This window comes from Mizuhopecten yessoensis, unplaced genomic scaffold (assembly GCF_002113885.1).
Source record: "Mizuhopecten yessoensis strain PY_sf001 unplaced genomic scaffold, ASM211388v2 scaffold10809, whole genome shotgun sequence".
In the NCBI taxonomy this organism is placed as follows: domain Eukaryota; kingdom Metazoa; phylum Mollusca; class Bivalvia; order Pectinida; family Pectinidae; genus Mizuhopecten; species Mizuhopecten yessoensis.
In genome coordinates, this window is record NW_018408732.1 from 336,354 (window position 1) to 354,753 (window position 18,400).

General features: G+C 38.2%; 1 protein-coding gene across 1 annotated transcript in view; it reads left to right on the forward strand.

Annotated features, from left to right (window-relative positions):
- Positions 1–6,167: 6,167 nt before the first annotated feature.
- The window catches only part of LOC110462590, a 129,938-nt gene continuing 117,705 nt past the window's right edge, over positions 6,168–18,400 (forward strand). The window contains exons 1-2 of the mRNA XM_021516601.1: positions 6,168–6,348; positions 6,505–6,800. Coding sequence (XP_021372276.1) covers positions 6,689–6,800 — 112 coding nt within the window. The 5' untranslated portion in view covers positions 6,168–6,348; positions 6,505–6,688. The remainder of the gene's footprint in view (positions 6,349–6,504; positions 6,801–18,400) is intronic.

Here is an 18,400-nt window from a genome sequence, read left to right on the forward strand (position 1 = left end):
AGACATTTTGCGAGCACTTAAATTTCAATTAGATAGGAATTCACTTGAAATCATGTACTTCTCATACATACGTCCGTTGTTAGAATATGCTGATATGGTATGGGGAAATTGCAATCAACAGGACAATCAAGATATTGAAAAACTACAGATGGAGGCAGGCCGGATTGTTACAGGAGCAACAAAATCTGCATCAACTAATTCTATAACTTGGGAAACTGGATGGGAATCTTTATCATATAGACGTTATAAACATAGAATGATAGCATTGTACAATCTGTATCATAAGCATGCCCCTGCATATCTACAGAACATACTACCCCCAAGTATTGGTGCCTCTCAAGGTTATAGACTAAGGTCAAACTCAAATATGCATCCCCCATCCAGTAAAACTAATACCTACCAATCTTCGTTCCTACCTACAGCCATACGAGAATGGAACGCAATTCCTGATGAAACCAGAAATTCACCGTCTAAACCTTGTTTTGTAAGATATTTAAGCCGGAATAAAATCAAAAAGCCGTCCTATTATTTCAATGGCCACCGTAAGGCCCAGGTACTCCATACAAGACTTCGTCTTGGTTGTAGCTTTTTAAATTATGATCTGTGCAAAAACCATGTTGCTGAGTCAAACCTATGTCAATGCGGTAGTAATGAGACAGCATCTCATTTCTTATTAGAATGTACAAACTATAGACAACATAGACTTAATACAATATCTGAGCTAAATATAAACATAAATATTGATATATTGCTTCAAGGTGACCCAAATTTGTCTCAAATAGAAAATATTGAAATTTTTAATCAAGTCCAGAGGTTCATTATGGCATCAGGCAGATTCTAGGTGTTGAAGTGGAATCTCATCACTCTCTCAAATTTCTAAATCTCTATCTTCTATCTCTCTTAACAATTTAACTCTTTATTTCTCATTTCTTTCTTTCTTACTAATTAGGTTAAAATGTGTGTTACATATGTTAAACAGTTATGGTCAGTCAGAGAATATAAATGTTTGTTAAATGTTACCTGAAGGAGATGGCCTAATATAAGATTTTATATCTTGTCGCCAGATCCTTTCAATTTATGTGATTGTATTGTATTGTAAATGAATTTAAGTAATAAATAATAAATATTGTTTAAACCAATAGCATACAACGTTAGTAAAATGCTACTCTGTCGATCTCATTTCTACGGTGGCTGATTTACCATTTGTCTTTCGTTATTCAACGTCACAGGCAGTCTGGTTATGATACAGGAGGCAAATGAACGATAATCACCGTTCGCCGCCGAGGGACGATAAGAGAAACTAAGTTGCCTGTTAAAGTCCCTAAATCTTTGTTTAGAAATAAGCACATGATGTATCCTCATAAAATACATAACATTTAATTTTGTATACCGTTGTAAGTTTGTAAAGAGAAGAAATATAAAGTTGATTTATCGTTACCACCGTTCACTCGTCTTGTTAGCCTCTAGCCTCATGTATCCCGGAAAGAAAAATATGGTAATCTGTATAAGCCGTTTTTTTTTTAACAATTGACATAATATGAACACCTAAGAACTCTGGAGCCGCCACGTTCAGACTAGAATACCGTGTCAGTACGTGATATCAGCAATCAATGATCAAATGTTGGTGGTAATCAAATGTATAAAGTTACGTTGGGATGTTACTTTAACCGAAGTCCTTGAGTCCGTCGCCATCATGGGATGTGCGTACCTGATGGTGCGGGCACCGATAGCTTCACAGCAGTGAGTAGTATTGAGTGAGGAAATCCGGCGGAGAAACTCTCATTTATGTTTTATTTAAAGTATAGTGTAGACGGACTAAACGATTCTTGTTTGAGTGGTCAGTCATTTCAAATGTATCATTTGTGGATAAAATTCGGCGTGGCCGGCTAAGTGGACGTATGGGACATGGGGGACAGTAGGAGAGTATCACGATGTTAGGGCGAGGGTACATGAGGTACAGTACAACACAATACTGCCCAGTCACAATTAACGTATACGCCAATGACCTACAACAAAACACTTATAGTATAGGAGGCACAATGTAACACTACTTACTTAGTGTTATTTGTGTTACCTATTAAACACTTCGGAACAAACAATATTGCGTTGGTTTGATGTGTATACACAGGGTAGTCCGTGGATGACGTTGAACGAGTAAACTATTTAAGTATCCAGTCACACTGATCAGGACACCATTTATGACGTCCAACGGGTAAACACGAAATATCAGTTTATTTGAGAAAAAGCGCGCCTTCCAGATTCGCGATATGGTGTTGGAATATGTTTGTGGGCAAAAGGGTTTTCATCGTCATAAAAGTAAATAATATACTTACTAGAATATACTTTTTATAAAACAAAGTTTAGAAATCGTTTCCAATTATGGAGATATCTGACTTTGAGAATGTGGCGTAGTGAGTCGCGTGCTAACCAACGGAGACATGGGGATAAATACTCGGAAATAATCCCGGGAGTTCTGGACCAGAACTATCTGTACAGTATGACATAAACTGTTGTGACACTCAGACAGAAAGCGTCAACTGTTTACGTCATTAACGGCGAGATTTCGATCTGTCCTGAAGGACGTACAGACCACGGGGTAGTGGGTGGTGTATATCACTGAAATACGTTTAAAGCTGACTTTGGTTTTAAAAGATATTTGGTTTTATTATTGGCTGTTCCTCTGTCTGCTAAGAAACATAAATCTCTATATCTTTTTAAATTATTTTTTATTCATCAGCTCTATAAAATATCCATTCTCTGACATGATCCAGGTAGGTCGTCATGTGCAATGAGAATATTTCATTTATGTGTTTTTAACTGGTTGGGGACGGGTTTGTTTTTAACTGGTTGGGGACGGGTTTGTTTTGTTAATTTATCTAAGTTTCGTGATAAACTACTTTCTTGTTTCTCTTGAGTGTATCTTGTGTATCAAAACATTATTATCATTTTAAGACCAAGTCTGCCAACATACTGCAATTATTTCATCTACACTTGTACCTTTAGCGGGGAAGTTCTAACCTATGCTATACTTCGGCCTATACCGCTATTGATACAGAAGGGTCTCACATACTGGTAATAAATGTGTGTAAGTTTGTCTTGACCAATCAAACTTAAAAACTGCAAGAAAAGTTAACACAAAACTAAGCTATACCTTATAAGGATCATTATACTTTGGGAGGGATAAACGCCCAAGGGGTGACAACCCGGGCGGCGCTCCCGTGTTATCTGGGGCGTTTACTACCGTGCTGCGACTAACAATTCAATGATTTAATTATGGGAAAACAAACGACTTGGAATGAACATTTATCTAGATAAAACTAACATGCTACTGCTTGCGCTTACAACTTATTCTATATCCGGTGGACCCGACAGATTTAATGATTATCTACACGATTATGTACATTGGTTTTATACGTCTCTGATCAGACAAAAAGTTCCGTCAACGGGAAACTGTATTCAACTTTCTGCCTGTTAAACACTGGTTTCATTTTACCACGGAGTTATTAGCGATAAAATAAATGAAACATTGAATGGGGTAATACGGCAGTAAGTGTAATAGTAGGCATTTAACTGACCATAGTTACACCGCAGTCGGTTTTATTGTGTTGCGTTATCTTGATCCTATAAATATCCGGACATGTGACGTAACGTGGTCTCATGTCCCGGTGACTTCGTCCTCCCAACGCCATTGTGATGGTTAAAAATAGTCTAATACAGGTACAATACCTATCTGTCTGTAGCTATTGGTGGTAATACCCATCTGTCTAGTGTTTGGTATGTATACCCCTGTCACCGAGGTATTAGCCAAAATTATCTACCCATTACTTACCATACCTACCGAGGTCCCAGTCCGAACTGGTTTGTCTATACCTACCGAAACCACCGAGGTCCAAATCAAAACTTATATACCAATTACCTATTCTTACCACGGTGGTCCAAGCCCAAACCTACCGAGGTCCTAGCCCAAACTCATCTAGCATTACCTACCTACAACTACCGAGGTCCTAGTCCAAACTTATCTACCCATTATTTACCCACAACTACCGAGGTCCTAGTCCAAACTTATCTACTCATTATTTACCCCCAACTACCGAGGTCCTAGTCCAAATTTATCTACCCATTATTTACCCACAACTACCGAGGTCCTAGTCCAAACTTATCTACCCATTACTAACCCCTACCGAGGTTCTGGTCCAAACTTATCTACCCATTACTTACCCCTACCGAGGTCCTAGCCCAAACCTATCTACCCATAACCTTCACCAACTACCGAGGTCCTAGCCCTTATCTACCCATAACCTACACACAACTACCGAGGTTCTAGCCCAAACCTACCTACCCATAACCTTCACCAACTATCGAGGTCCTAGTCCAAACCTACCTACCCATAACCTACCAACAACTACCGAGGTCCTAGTCCAAACCTACCTACCCATAACCTACACCAACTACCGAGGTCCTAGCCCTTATCTACCTACCCATAACCTACCAGTGGCGGATCCAGAGGGGTTTTATGGGCTTCAGGAAACCCCCCCACCCCGATAATTTTCTTTAAAAATCATGTATTTTCCCCATTTTCCTCAATTTGTCCCCACATGGAAACCCCCCCACGAAATTTCGAAACCCCCCCAGGCAATTTGGAAACCCCCCCAGATAGGTCTCTGGATCCGCCACTGCCTACCCACAACTACCGATGTCCTAGCCCTTATCTACCTACCCATAACCTACCCACAACTACCGATGTCCTAGCCCAAACCTATACCTACCCATAACCTACCCACAATTACCGAGGTCCTAGCCCTTATCTACCTACCCATAACCTACCAACAACTACCGAGGTCCTAGTCCAAACCTACCTACCCATAACCTACCCACAACTACCGAGGTCCTAGCCCTTATCTACCTACCCATAACCTACCCACAACTACGGATGTCCTAGCCCAAACCTATACCTACCCATAACCTACCCACAATTACCGAGGTCCTTAATCCTACCTTATTTACCCATAACCTACCCACAACTACCAAGGTCCTAGCTCTTATCTACCCATTACAAACTAATCTACGTCTTCTATTATCGCCGACTCAGTCCGATAGCATTAGGTTCTCCGGTTTTTGCTGGAATTTTCACGACCAGGCCAAACTAGTTTACACGTTAGTTTTATAGTCGTGCAACAATACCTCTGGATTTTGGTTACTCATAAACTTAAAAGATTATTAATCGCCTCAGACCGCCTCTCCTTATAGCAGAATCCTGGCTAAAATCTGTTTGTGGTACGGTACAAATCTGTCCGAAAGTATTAGCTACGCCTCACAGCCACAGTTCCCCAAATCTGATTAAATACAAAAAACATCAACCAGGAAAATGCCAAGAGCAGCCTATATTAGAGGCAGCAGAGTCAATCCATCAGTTTGTACTCACACAGAAACATGAGAGTCAATGCGTTACATTCCATGTTAATTGTTCATGTTTGGACCTAAGCTAATGTGTCCAGGGCAATGTTGATCAACTTTCGGTTATAACGCTTACCGCCTCCCCCCCCNAATATAATCTTAGGTCTTATATAGCCTTTGAACAGTCTTCGGTTCGACCTACCGAGTGTCTAAATACCTAACTGACCTGGTCAAGTCGAACCACGAAATAAGGACTAGAACCAAAACCTAACGTCAGTGTGACGCTAGAAATCTGAGCCTAATTCCGTGTAATCCAGGGCACTCAGTCGATTGATTAAACTGTTAAGCTATTATGAAATATCTTTGGATTATGTCATAGTAAATAAACTTGGAAACAGGACCCGATTGTGTGCCGTCACGGACGGGTGATTGTTGGTATTACGTGTTGTGTTTGTTTACAGTTGTATGTTGGTGTGACACGTTTGTGTATTACACATCGGGTTTGTGTATATTTCCAAGTACTCGTGGCTCAAGTGGGTTTAAAAGGTTTAAAAAGGTTTAATGGAAGGTATTAAGTTATTTATTTTACACACTGTTTTTACTCGTTATAAGATTGTGAAGAATCCTGCAACATCGTATATTTATAAACCCCGGTGACCAGAGCTGTCGCTCCCCTATGGAGAGCACGTGGCTGGATCGACTCGTGAGGCGCGCGCTCCTTTGAAGTTTAATTCAGTGTTCGGGGTCTGCTCCGAACAGGCGGACAGGGAAACAGCGAGTCAAGTACAGCTATATAGTCATGTTTTACAGCTAAATGTTTTTATAGGGACGCTGTTGAACTTGTTAGCTGATATCTGATAATTTTTGTTGAAAGATAACTTTTTTCCCAGCGGATGTAGCCATATTTTAATATCTCGGAAACACCGTACTTTTTTGCGCTCCGGGAATTTACAGGTAGGTTTTCTATTTAGCGTTGCCTACTTTTACTGAACAGACTCGTATTGTATGTAGCATATTAGAGGCGTTACGGTCAGTGCGTTTTTTACAGTCCCAGTTATAAACCTATATAAGGCCGTATGTGTCTATAACTTATGACCGTAATTTTTGCAGATCCGTCATATTTCCTGTGGGCCTGGCTGAACGCACGTGGAAGCGATTATTCAGTTTACCACGGTATTAAGAGCAGACGATCACTGAGGGAAGGTCCAGCCGTGCGCTCACCTCGCTCCATGGATAGATAATTTTACCTGGGCTATTTTGTGAATTAATTTTCTTTGGAGAACCTTAATCTAAAATGATTCCACGGGGAAAAATGATTTCCGTGACTTGGAAAATACTGCTGATTTCTCTGGTGCTCGCCTGTCATGTGGAGGCCGGAGGAGGAAAAAAACGGCCGAGTAAAAAAGGTAGGTGTTTTTGTGGCAGTTTTCATCCCAAGACTAAAATCCAGTAAGGTATGTACATGACTTACCTCCATTCCTTATCAACTGTTAGACACCTTTATAAATTAAAGTGTACCCTCCCCTCCCGATCTTACATGAAAACTAAACCCTGGAATTAGTGATAAGACATCTTTAACCTTGGTACTTCTCCCATAAAATGTGGATGTAAATCATCCTCAGTCACCTTGGGCAGATTTCCCCACTTTTTAAAATTCACTGCTGTGTTTGATGCTTCCCCTGCCTCCAGGGGCATTCAACGATTAATGTGTGCGAACTTTGTAGCCAGCATTACCCTAATCCTTCAGAAAGTGTCTAGTTTACTGCCATTAAGATTTTAATGCTTGACTTATTAGCCTCTGACCTTATTTCCCATATCTCCCGCCCTCCCCTCCCTGTAAGCTTCCCCATCCCCTCCCTCTCAGCTCTGGACTCAGGCCATTTACATATTAACACTGGATGAACTGCAGTATGATTATACAAGGCATTCTTGTTGGAATACTGTACTCCCCTGGAGCCTAACCCCCTTTCATGAAGCTTTCTTCACTCCCCTCCTTAAGCCTTCAAAGGCAATCCCCACTTTGAGATCCATAAATATTAATTGAATATTAGCTGGACATCTACTAGGTACTTTATAAAGAGTCATTCATTCTGTATTCCGAACATAAAACTGGTGGGAGATTATGGAGGCAATTGAAAAACTTGGTGTAGAGATTCAGTTTTACCTATTTTCCTGATTGGACTGTGCATAAATAGGATTTATAATCAACAGCTATTTATATCAAACTAACTACCCCAGGGAAATGCAGGTACATGAACAGGGTTAACTGACCATCACATTATTTCCATGCTGGACATATGGAAGGGCCTACTTGGCTGGTGTAGAAGCTCTGTGGTGTTTGGTATGTGATAGATTTATTGGGTGCTGTCTCCCATTGATGGATTAGGGTATGGGGGAGGTGCTATCAGGGCTTTGTGTGACCATGTACCTACCCACCCGGTGGATCTGTACCTCTGGTCAGTTCAGCTCTGGTCATCTCTCATGACCTGTCAGGCCCGCATTCAGACCAGGTATTATTTAAACCCATTTCAATGAACATACTCACTGTGCTGAAATTGTTGAAAGAACTGTTAACTTAACCTTTTCTGTTATTTAAATCATAAATCTTGTATCAATAATTTATGATAGTATTTGGAAATTCCTGTGATCTCTGGATTTGATTAGAGAGAAAAAATCTGAATATAAAGACTTCTTACAACTAGCCCTGCAGAGGACATCATCATTCTTTTAAATATTTGTCTTTGCATTTAAAAAACATTAAAAACATTAGAATTTATTGCCTTATATACATCACTCATTAGAGAGAAGTATTCATACTTGTCGGCAGTTTTTGCAGAGTTTGGAAAATATTGTGACACCAAGCAAGATATGTCGGAGCTACAAAAAGTGTAGGGGAAAATGTAAACTGAGAAAAAGTTAGAATTTAGCATCTAGAACTGAACAAGACGTGAAAATAAACTAACAAGACATGAAATATAAACTTAGCATGAAAAAACTAACCAGACATAAAACCCAAGCTGACCAGGTGTTAAATTCTACCCATTTGTGTTAGGATAACCCAACACCCTGGATACTTTTTATAACACTTACTCAAAAACTGATTCATTGTTGCTCTGTCTGCTGTATATTTAAAGTTACTCCTCACACATTTGCTTGGTTTAACAAATTTTAAGCTTGTCTGCTTTCTTTCTTCTCCCATAAAACCCAGAGCGGAACACCTCCCCTGATTGTATTCACTGAATGCAGGAATTGGTCTGATTTACCCAGAGTGAATGGGATTCTCAACAATGTTTTAGATTATACTGTTGGTGAATAGATCACCGTGTCTGTTAAATTGTAATAATTACCAAAAGTCACGTAACTCAATCAACTCTGGGTAACAGAAGGAAGTCTGTCGAAACTCGCAGGTTAGGAAACGCCATCGTCGGCCTTCCTCATTATTTAGGTATTTAGATAAGAATATTGAATTAAATCAGTGGTATAGCATTCCTTGATGATGGACAATTCAGTATGTTAATTAGTGTGCCAACACAGCCGTCATAATATTGTCACTTTATAAAGTTACGAGACGATCAAATCACATGATCAATTAGAAATTATACACATTGAATGCCGTTTTTTGTTGAAAGGCTGTAATTGTAGTCAGAATATGGTGATCTTAAATTTGAAAACCACCAAACATGAAAATGATAGAAACAAAGCAACTGCTACATCTGTCGCTCCTAGAGTTATCAGTCCTGTCCATATATTTGTATCTCTGTCATCTCCAAGGATAATGGCAAATTTGTTGTCACATTATCATACATCATTTCTGGTGGTCGTGTTTTCCTAATTCTCCATATAGTGTATTTGAGGAACATTCTGTAATAATATATGGCAGTATTGAGGAAATCAGAATATCATTTAATACCATAAGATTTCAAAATTTAATCCATCACTTATCAGATACGTTGTGCAGAGGTATATATGATTGATTGTATAGAGTTTAACATCCCATCAACAGCTAAGGTCATGTGGGATGTAGCTGTTGATGGGATGTAGAAGTAGAATTATTACATGTATAGTGAATATAAACCAGAACAACCACTAGAAATGATTGGGGTGATAAACCTAATTTGCCAAGACACTTGATTTGCTTGACATGTAGCTGAATGCAGAGATATATTGATTATATATTATGTAGTACAATTGGACTGAGTCGATCATCGGCAACCAGGTAGCTAAATTTTTCCGTCTAGAATGCGGAGGGTCTGGGTTCGAGCCCTGGTCTCGCTGTGCATTTTCCCATCTCCTGTTACAGTAGTGGTGCCTGTAACCAACACTTGTTTCAAGCAATGGGTGTACACTTGGCAAGGGGATACCCGAACCAGGGTTGTAAATAGTGATGTCTTCAGGGGTGAGGACTAAGAATAAGGAGGGAGGAATGTAGAAGAACTGGACTGAGTCTTCGGCGACCTGGTAGCTCAATTGGTAGATAGAGCTGTAGCGAGTATCCGGATACTCAAATATCCACGAGTAAAACCTGAAAAACAAGTACGGATAATCGTTATATCTGAGGTCAGTAGATCGCGATCTTTGTGAAAATGTTAAAACAATTGAATTTTTCATTTAAAAAGCACAATTTCTTTTCGAAACAAACCTTTTTCGTAGTATTGTGTGTACCGATATCCGAAATTAATGTACCGGAAGTAAATGAAAAAAAACTATGTAAACTGTAAAGCTAGTGGTTGCGTTGTTTTCGAATTAAAATATCAAAGCGCGTGAAAATTATTTCCACTTCGTTACAGGTTTCTTAAAAATAAAATATATTTAGAAATTAAATGAGCAGTTTCGTCTTATTTACATGAAAAGTAAAGTTTGAATTGTAATTATACGAGCATTCGGATGATGGCATCACATTGTTGTCTGCAAACATGGCTGAGCTGCCCTATCAAAATGTTCCGTCAAAATTCACTTTGAAAGTTTGGCAGTATTACGGTATTGCAATTAAAGATGACAAGAAGGCAATTTGTAAAACTTGTCACATGGAAACAGCGTATACGGGAGGAACCACAAATTTGTCAAATCATATGAAAAAACACCATGGAATCGTGAGCTATGACTATGATCTGAAAAATGATTCATCTATTGGTCATGGTGTCTAAAAAACCTCTGGGCATTTTAGAAATCACTTTAGATCATGTGAAGTTATAACTAGATACTTAGTAAACAAATGGACATAGTGAGTCTGACATAGCAGTGGTATTACTTGGATTAAATTGTTATGGGAAGGTGACATTACACAGCCTATTGGAGAAGTCCTAGTTTTATAGTCGTCGTCCATATTGCAGAGTAAACTCTATGGAGGTGGGAGTGTGCCAGGATTAGCATCCCCAGCTGGGGCTCTATTTATTTGACATACTTTGTACTTATATTTGTTTATTTTTTGTTTTCGCCTTATTAAAGCCATGCTGTTCCTGTCTGTTGCTGAAGCGTGGTCCTGCCAGAGTCAGGATGTAGAGTTCAACTGATCCTTGACAAGTTCTTGGCAAGGCTATTTCTGCCAGTTTATCAGACTTGGGCTGTGAATTTCCGTTTACTGGTAATCTCCAGCTAATGGTGTAGAATCATAAATTAGTACAATTCTCCTTTATTTACTACACTATGTACAACAACTGAGACAGGTAAATCTGTGGAATCGCAGGTAAAAGTGGTGTATAAAGTCCTAATGTTACAGATTGTAATTAACTTGCTGTCTGTTGTGTATTATCATGAGGGTTTTATACTTTTAATGTGTAATAGTTGAGAAGCTAGAACACACGATTAGGCGGACATTGAATAGGGAGGTTCCCTGTACAGTTGTATCAGTAAAACACTAATTATATATATATATAATTACCAGCCAGGCCATACTTTGGTTTCAACATAGGTCATCATAAATTATCCTTGATTACAAGACTGATTACTTAAGTTATGAATGCATCCTTAGAGTCTGTCCATGTTTTTCTGTGCAGTCTAATTATATAAATTGATATGGAAAACCTGCACTCAGTCTAATTATATAAATTGATATGGAAAACCTGCACAGCCTGGTTTCTTATCCAACTGATACGACAGACCATTGTACATGTGGTGGGTAACGATTTGTTCACATGGAGTGCAGAACTAGACTTCCTCCGGAACGTAGACAGTCAGACCCAATCAGACTCCATAATTTTCCTGTTTGATAACCTCAACATCTCCAATGTTCATAAAGGATTTGAGATTTTTTCTTCTAACGCAGTGAACTTAGCACAATTTATAGAACCTAAATGTTTGAAATGATATACAGTCTTGACATGAATTTCAGAATAATGCAATGTTTACACTAGGTCGAATAGCATTAATCTGTAAAATAATGTGGACATTTCTCAAAACTACCTTCCAGAGATTGTTTATTAGATGGTTAAGGTTCTCCGATATATATAATAAAAACTGCTACAGCTTTTCCCGAGACTAGAAAATCATCATCCATGGTATAATGAAAATACATGGTAGATAATTGATAAAGAAACATACACACTACAACCTTTTGTAAGATTAGCTAGGATACATTTAACACCCTGACTTTTCAGTTGGACATTTTAAGAGCATATGCTAGCTTACACATTGTATTTTATTTATTTATTTGCGATTTGAGTTAAAGGTTAAGGGCATATGCTACCTAAAATGTGTACATGTGATTTTTAATTTCACCCTACAAAATTTTGATTAAGGATGTATGGAGCAATAGGGCCCATGCAATTTCACTATCAGGATATTCAAAAGATGTATATCGGAGGAATTAAAGGGATTCAATGGCTGAAATGACATCAACATCAGGATATTAAGGATGTGTAGAAAAGACAGGGTGAGGAGATAGGGCTTCAGTGCTGGTATGACATCACTGTGAACCAGGATGTAGAGTGTATATAGAAGAGACCAGGTTTCAGTAGGGGCATGTATCTGTATGAGATTAATTAGGGCCATGTTTGTTATGTCTTCAGGTCATGACTTAGAAAACAGGCCTAGCAGCCAGTTTAGAATGGCCTTGGCTTGGTCAGTGCCATAAAGATATGCTCAATTATCTGTTGTTTATCTATCAAAGTAAACCTGGGCAATACCATATTATATCTCCCTTTACCTAAGCTTCATTGTATGTAGACCTGCACTCATGGTCTCTATAGGGGCCTATCCATTCTATAGTCAGCAGGAAATCAAGAGTGGCACATTGTCTATGTAGTGGACCTGGACTGGGTTGATCACAGATGACCTGATGTAGCTTAGTTGAGCATCTGTCTAGAATCTGGAGGACCTGGGTTTGAATGCTGTTCTTGCCATTGGTCTTTTTCTCATTGTTACATTTGTCACCAAGCTAAACAACAATGAAAGTTGGTAAAGGGTCTTTAGGTTGAACGAAATTTATCAAGGAGGGAGGAATGTGGTGGAATCAGACTGGGTTAAAACTAATAGTTGGTGACCTGAGGAAGTGTAGTTGGTTAGAGCATTTGTCTCAAGTTTGGAAGTCCTTGGTTTAAATCCTGACCGACCATTGCTTCTCCCGATTCCTGTTAATGTCTATCTCTCCTCAGATATTTAAATCACTACATTACCAGCTGAGAGGTGATAGCATTGATGGTGCATTGTGTATATGGAATGGAACTTTTAAGTCAGAAATTTGCATTCCATTTATCTGTAAGGACGAAAGTCAGACAATTTAAGTTTTATGGAAAGAGACATCCTTTTTGTTTGATTCCAATTGATCATTTAAGTGGTTTAAATCTTGTTTATTTGATGATAAATTGATGATATTGTAACTTTCCATACCATTAGTGTAGCCCCATACACCCGTCTATACTGATGTGTAGGGTCTGTGTAGACACATTGTGTACTTGGACGGAGATGACCCCTGGACTGAGCCCTGGTGCAGACCCAGCCATTGTACCGCCTCTATATAATGACCACCCTCCACTGCACACACAGCCAGAGATGTTTACAAACATACACACTCCAATACTGATACCACAACAAAGGCACATTTTGCACCTGAGATCTAACAAGCTTTTCATCTGAGGAATTTAACGAGATCAGCTATTTAGGGAACAATGACAATTCAGGTTGTGTGTGTTTATGGCAGTATGTTTTGATGGAATCAAAATGCCATTAGTAGGTTAGTTATAACATATGTCAGCCACTTGAGAGTTCACTGGGTGAACCAGGTATACCGATATTTAGAGTGGTGCTCCATGACAGAGTTGTATAATTTGAACAGCTAATTTCTGTGTCAAATTTGATTCATTTTTTATCAGAATGTAATCCAACAGACCCAAGATATTCAGGCTTCATTAAGTTCTGGCAGCAACCTCTTGAGATTCAAACAGTTAGGAGGCCCAGAGTTTTAAGCAGGAAGGCATCAGTTCTATGTTTGTGCTTTAGATTCAGCAGCAGTAACCTTAGAGAATTAAAATATGTTGATGATTGTAAGTAACGTGCCTTAGCGAAAAATCATAAAGATGAAAGTTTCTCCATTTATCACACATTAAAAGGTTATCAGGATATTTTTGCATCATTTTTTTCTCTCAGTAAATTTGTAATCAATCGTGAAATAAATAGGTCTACAAGTAACGTGAGGGGTTTGAATGAACTACACTCCACATACAGAATTTACCGCCACTGTAAAATCCTTTCTCCCCACAAAACTTATCATTTAAAGTCATGCGGTGAGTGATATGAAAAACCTTTTGTAATATAAACTCGTCATGTAAGTCATGCAGTGCCAGATATGAGGGACCTTTTGTAAGAAATGTTGTGTATTACAGAAGTTGACCCTCAGACATGGCATCCCACCTCAAGTATAAAACAGATCACAGAGTGGATTGCCCCCTAACAGGCAGTTTGCGGTTATATACATTCTTACACTAGATACAATGTGTAACAGTTGGACTGAAGGATGCTGGGTAATGCATTTGTTATGTTTGGGTGTGCTGATCACCTGTTTACAGGATTATTATCTGCACTCAAAATAGCTTGTTCTGTACTCAAGGGCTTTGTTTAGATTCCGTAATTTGTAAACATGAACATGCTTCGGACACATGTTGGGACATATTAATACATGCTGATGTGAATTGTGATGTATAATTTGTGTCGGGGATACTGAAACTTATCTTAAACCTTTAAAGTTTGGCGAAAATGTATCAAAGTTTTTATAATTAAAAGGATTTATTTTGTGGGTCCTTGAAATGAAAAAATAAATAAATTGGTATCAACAATTGGGCATTAAAATATTCCTCCTATTTCCACATGTGATGATGTTCTGTGTCCTCTATCAGTGCTTATGCTTCCGTAAGGAGTTGTTAAAGAAAATAGATTACTTCTATTTGAAGAAAGTGTTGGTCTCCGAGGTTACATGGCTTGACAGTTATAAATACTTCAATAGGTGAAAAAAACACGTTCCATATCACAGGTGAATGACTTTAGAGTATAATGATGAATGAAAGTCAGAATTTCACAAGTACTCTGAATCATATTACTATCAGAAACTCTTATCCTGTCAAATTTGAAGATAAAATCTGAAATATGATCACTAAAACATTTTCCTACACAAAGAAAATGTTGTTATTACTTTTGAGGATATGTACCATTTCTATTCTTAAAAGTTGAATTGTGTATTAGGTACGAACAATGTCATTGAAATGAAGGTAAGAGTAAAAGTTACAAATATTGAAGTGAAATCCAATCGTCACACACATAATGACAGCGTAATTATTTTGTCTGAAGTTCACAAAGGGGAGTAATCTTTTTGTCAAAGGGGAGGTAATTAGTGTCAGTGTGATGATTTATGGGGGTATAAACAGGCTGTATTTGACAATGTTCAGGTTTCACTATACAGTTCTAGTAGCAACAGTAACCATTAGTCTGCCAGGTATGGATGGTTATAGACTCTTCAGTCGTTAACCATTAGTCTGCCAGGTAGGCAGTATGGATGGTTAGACTCCTCAGTCGTTATTATCACGGAGAGTGTTCACTTGATCCCACACCTCTTATACAGAATGCAATTCAATTTTTTTCGGTAAAAAGACACAACAAATTATAACAACATATCTATCACAATATATAATTATCGTAACAGGTAAAGATATATATTTGCATAAAAATGTGAATCCAATTTTGTTTTATAAGAGTATTGCTTATTGATAAAAAATATTTGGCACTGGTTATCCTAATAAAAATATGTCTCTAGCTAAAAACATTAAGTTACAGGGCCGTAGGTCCAGTTGAAGTGAAAATTCACTGGTCCTGTTTGAAGTGCACTGGTCCAGAAAATGAGGGGGGCATGACCTACCCCTGAAAGTTTTGAAATGTAGAATCTATGATGCATTCTGAGCTTGAAAGAGAACTTTTCAAATCTGCAGAAATGTTAAATAAATTTACAAAATATATACTGGCCCGGCCGGATAGCTTGTTGAAAAACCTGCTGGTCCGCCCGGAAAACCACGAAAAGCCAAATGACAAGTGATAAATTCCACCCATGGTTATCCTTAGAACCGAGATAATTCGGAAAAAAAAAGAAGTTTTATTTCCATTGGGATCCTCAATGTTGATAGGTTTACATCAGGGACTGAACCCCGTTGGATATGATGTGACCTCATGTGACCCTGTTTGACATCCTATACCTTTGTGACTGCTTCGTTACAATGAGTTGTGACCTAACACCTCCTGACAGGAGTATGCAGAGTTTGGCATGAAATGTTGATTCAGAAAGTGACCTCACATGACCTTGTGTGTCTTCTGTGTGACCTCACACGACCTTGTGTGTCTTCTGTGTGACCTCACACGACCTTGTGTGTTTTCTGTGTGACCTCGCACGACCTTGCATCTGATGTCTGATTACTGTAAGTAGGGTGGAATATATTCCACCTAACAGCGAAGTAGATAGATTGGTTGAAGAATTGACCAAGGAAGAAACCTGTATGACCTGTGAACTCCTACGACCTTACATTAACTTTCACGTTTATCATAAGTAGGTGTGATATTACTAAGGACCAACAAAAATCTGTACAGGTAGTCATTTTACATTTTATTTTGTTTAGAGAAATCAAATCCCCCACAAAGGTCATTTAGACAGAACTTTTCTCACATACATAATGCGTATTATCAACTAGTGTGAAGGGTTATCACGAGTCGGGTATCCATTGGTAAGAAATTAACTTGGTTGACTCCTCTTTCATCCAGAAAACATATCAACTCCTCTTCAAACGAATAAAACTTCAGTAATAATGACCAACAAGTTAGAAGTTCAGACTATATTTGACAAATGAGTGAATAAAACACATAAAGATGGATACCAGAATCTCTGTCTGATACAGATAAAACATGGCAGATGTTAGCTTCCTGTCCTCCGCAGAAAACACAACCTGGATATAATTCCATCGTCCACAGCAGCCCTCCACAAATATTGCTACCATCACACTTTATTATGTAAACTTAGAGAATTATAATTCCTTCATCAAGAAATTACCCAGTGTGTCTCCAGAACATTACCACCCATATTTTCCACCACATAATAGACGGTATAGCAGCCCATAACAAACATTGCCAATCAAAAAAATTCAAAATGTAAAACAAAAACTCCCTGTAACAGCAGCAACCCTCCCCAGCCTTGTAATCCGTAATACACTTATCAATGTTGAAGAATTCCTGTGTCAATGGGTGGTCGGGTGGCACAGTGGATAGTGCACTAACCTTTCACCAAGACAGTCACAGTTCAATTCCCCGATTAGATGTGAACATTAAGGTATGGGTTTTATATTAGTTTCAACATATTTTTGTTATTGCCTTGAAAATGACAAAAAGGATTAGGCACAAGTTTGTACAACTTAATTAGGCCCTCTCCTAACTTAAATATGTTTTACGTACATCATAGCTGTCTTAACATGTATGCTTCATCTTTTTTTTTTTTTTTTTTTTATTATTCTCAACAACATGGGTGTAGGTACTTTCCAGGTTCTCTGGTTTCCTACTATAGTAATAATTCATATTTGAAAAACTAATTTTACAATCGTTGTAAAATAAATCATATTTATAATCGCCTCTAAATAATGTTCAGTATATTGAACGTTTTAGAGTATCCTGTTGAAGTTATTGTATGAATTAGCCAAAAAGCACAAATATGCTGTCTAGGATATAGAAGGAACCCATCATCACCCTTAGGTAGAAAACTGGAGGAGATTGTATAGTTAGTAAGAGGGACTGTTGTGTGGTATTAAACAGGAACAGTGTTCATTAAGATATAGCTGTATTGAATTTTAGATTGTTGTTCATGAGGTCTATTGTGACGTATTTGATCAAGGGTAATTAGTATGTAGTGATAAGACACTTTCTGCTCTCAAGTCTCCACTTCCACACACCCAGTCTGTGCCAGCCAGAAGGTATCGGCTCTATCAGATCTGTGATCGTGTCTGGTTTCTACAACTGTTGTGTAATAGTTCAACCATCTATACCTGGGTTTTCATGGGAGTTTCACAGCATTGTTTCACCTTATAATCATTAACTACTGCCCTTCTGTCTGTTCATGTATTCATTAACTCATGTCCTAAACTTTTACTCTTTGTCTAGGGGGTGAAACTGATTTTTTTAAGTTGCTTGCGAAGATGTTGAAGCTGATTATGATCCTGCAGATTTAATAGTAGGACTTTCCACCCTTAAAATCTAAATCCATTTATACAAATAAGATATGTATGAAGTAAAGTCAATTTCAAGTAAACTTTATTTTAAAATATGACTAGACAGCAAAGTGATTACTTATGAAAGTTAAACGAGGAGAATATTTTGACCTTAAAACAGTAGAGCTAAACTTGCATTTAGCAAGTTTTTCTGTGAGAATTGGCTGTTGCCTGAACGTCAAGAACATCAGTATTGCATTGTTTAAATGTCTGTTCATGCATCCAAGAATATTTTGTCTGTTGATGAAAATCGTTGATTTCCTTTGGACTTGCCTGTTCAGGGATAT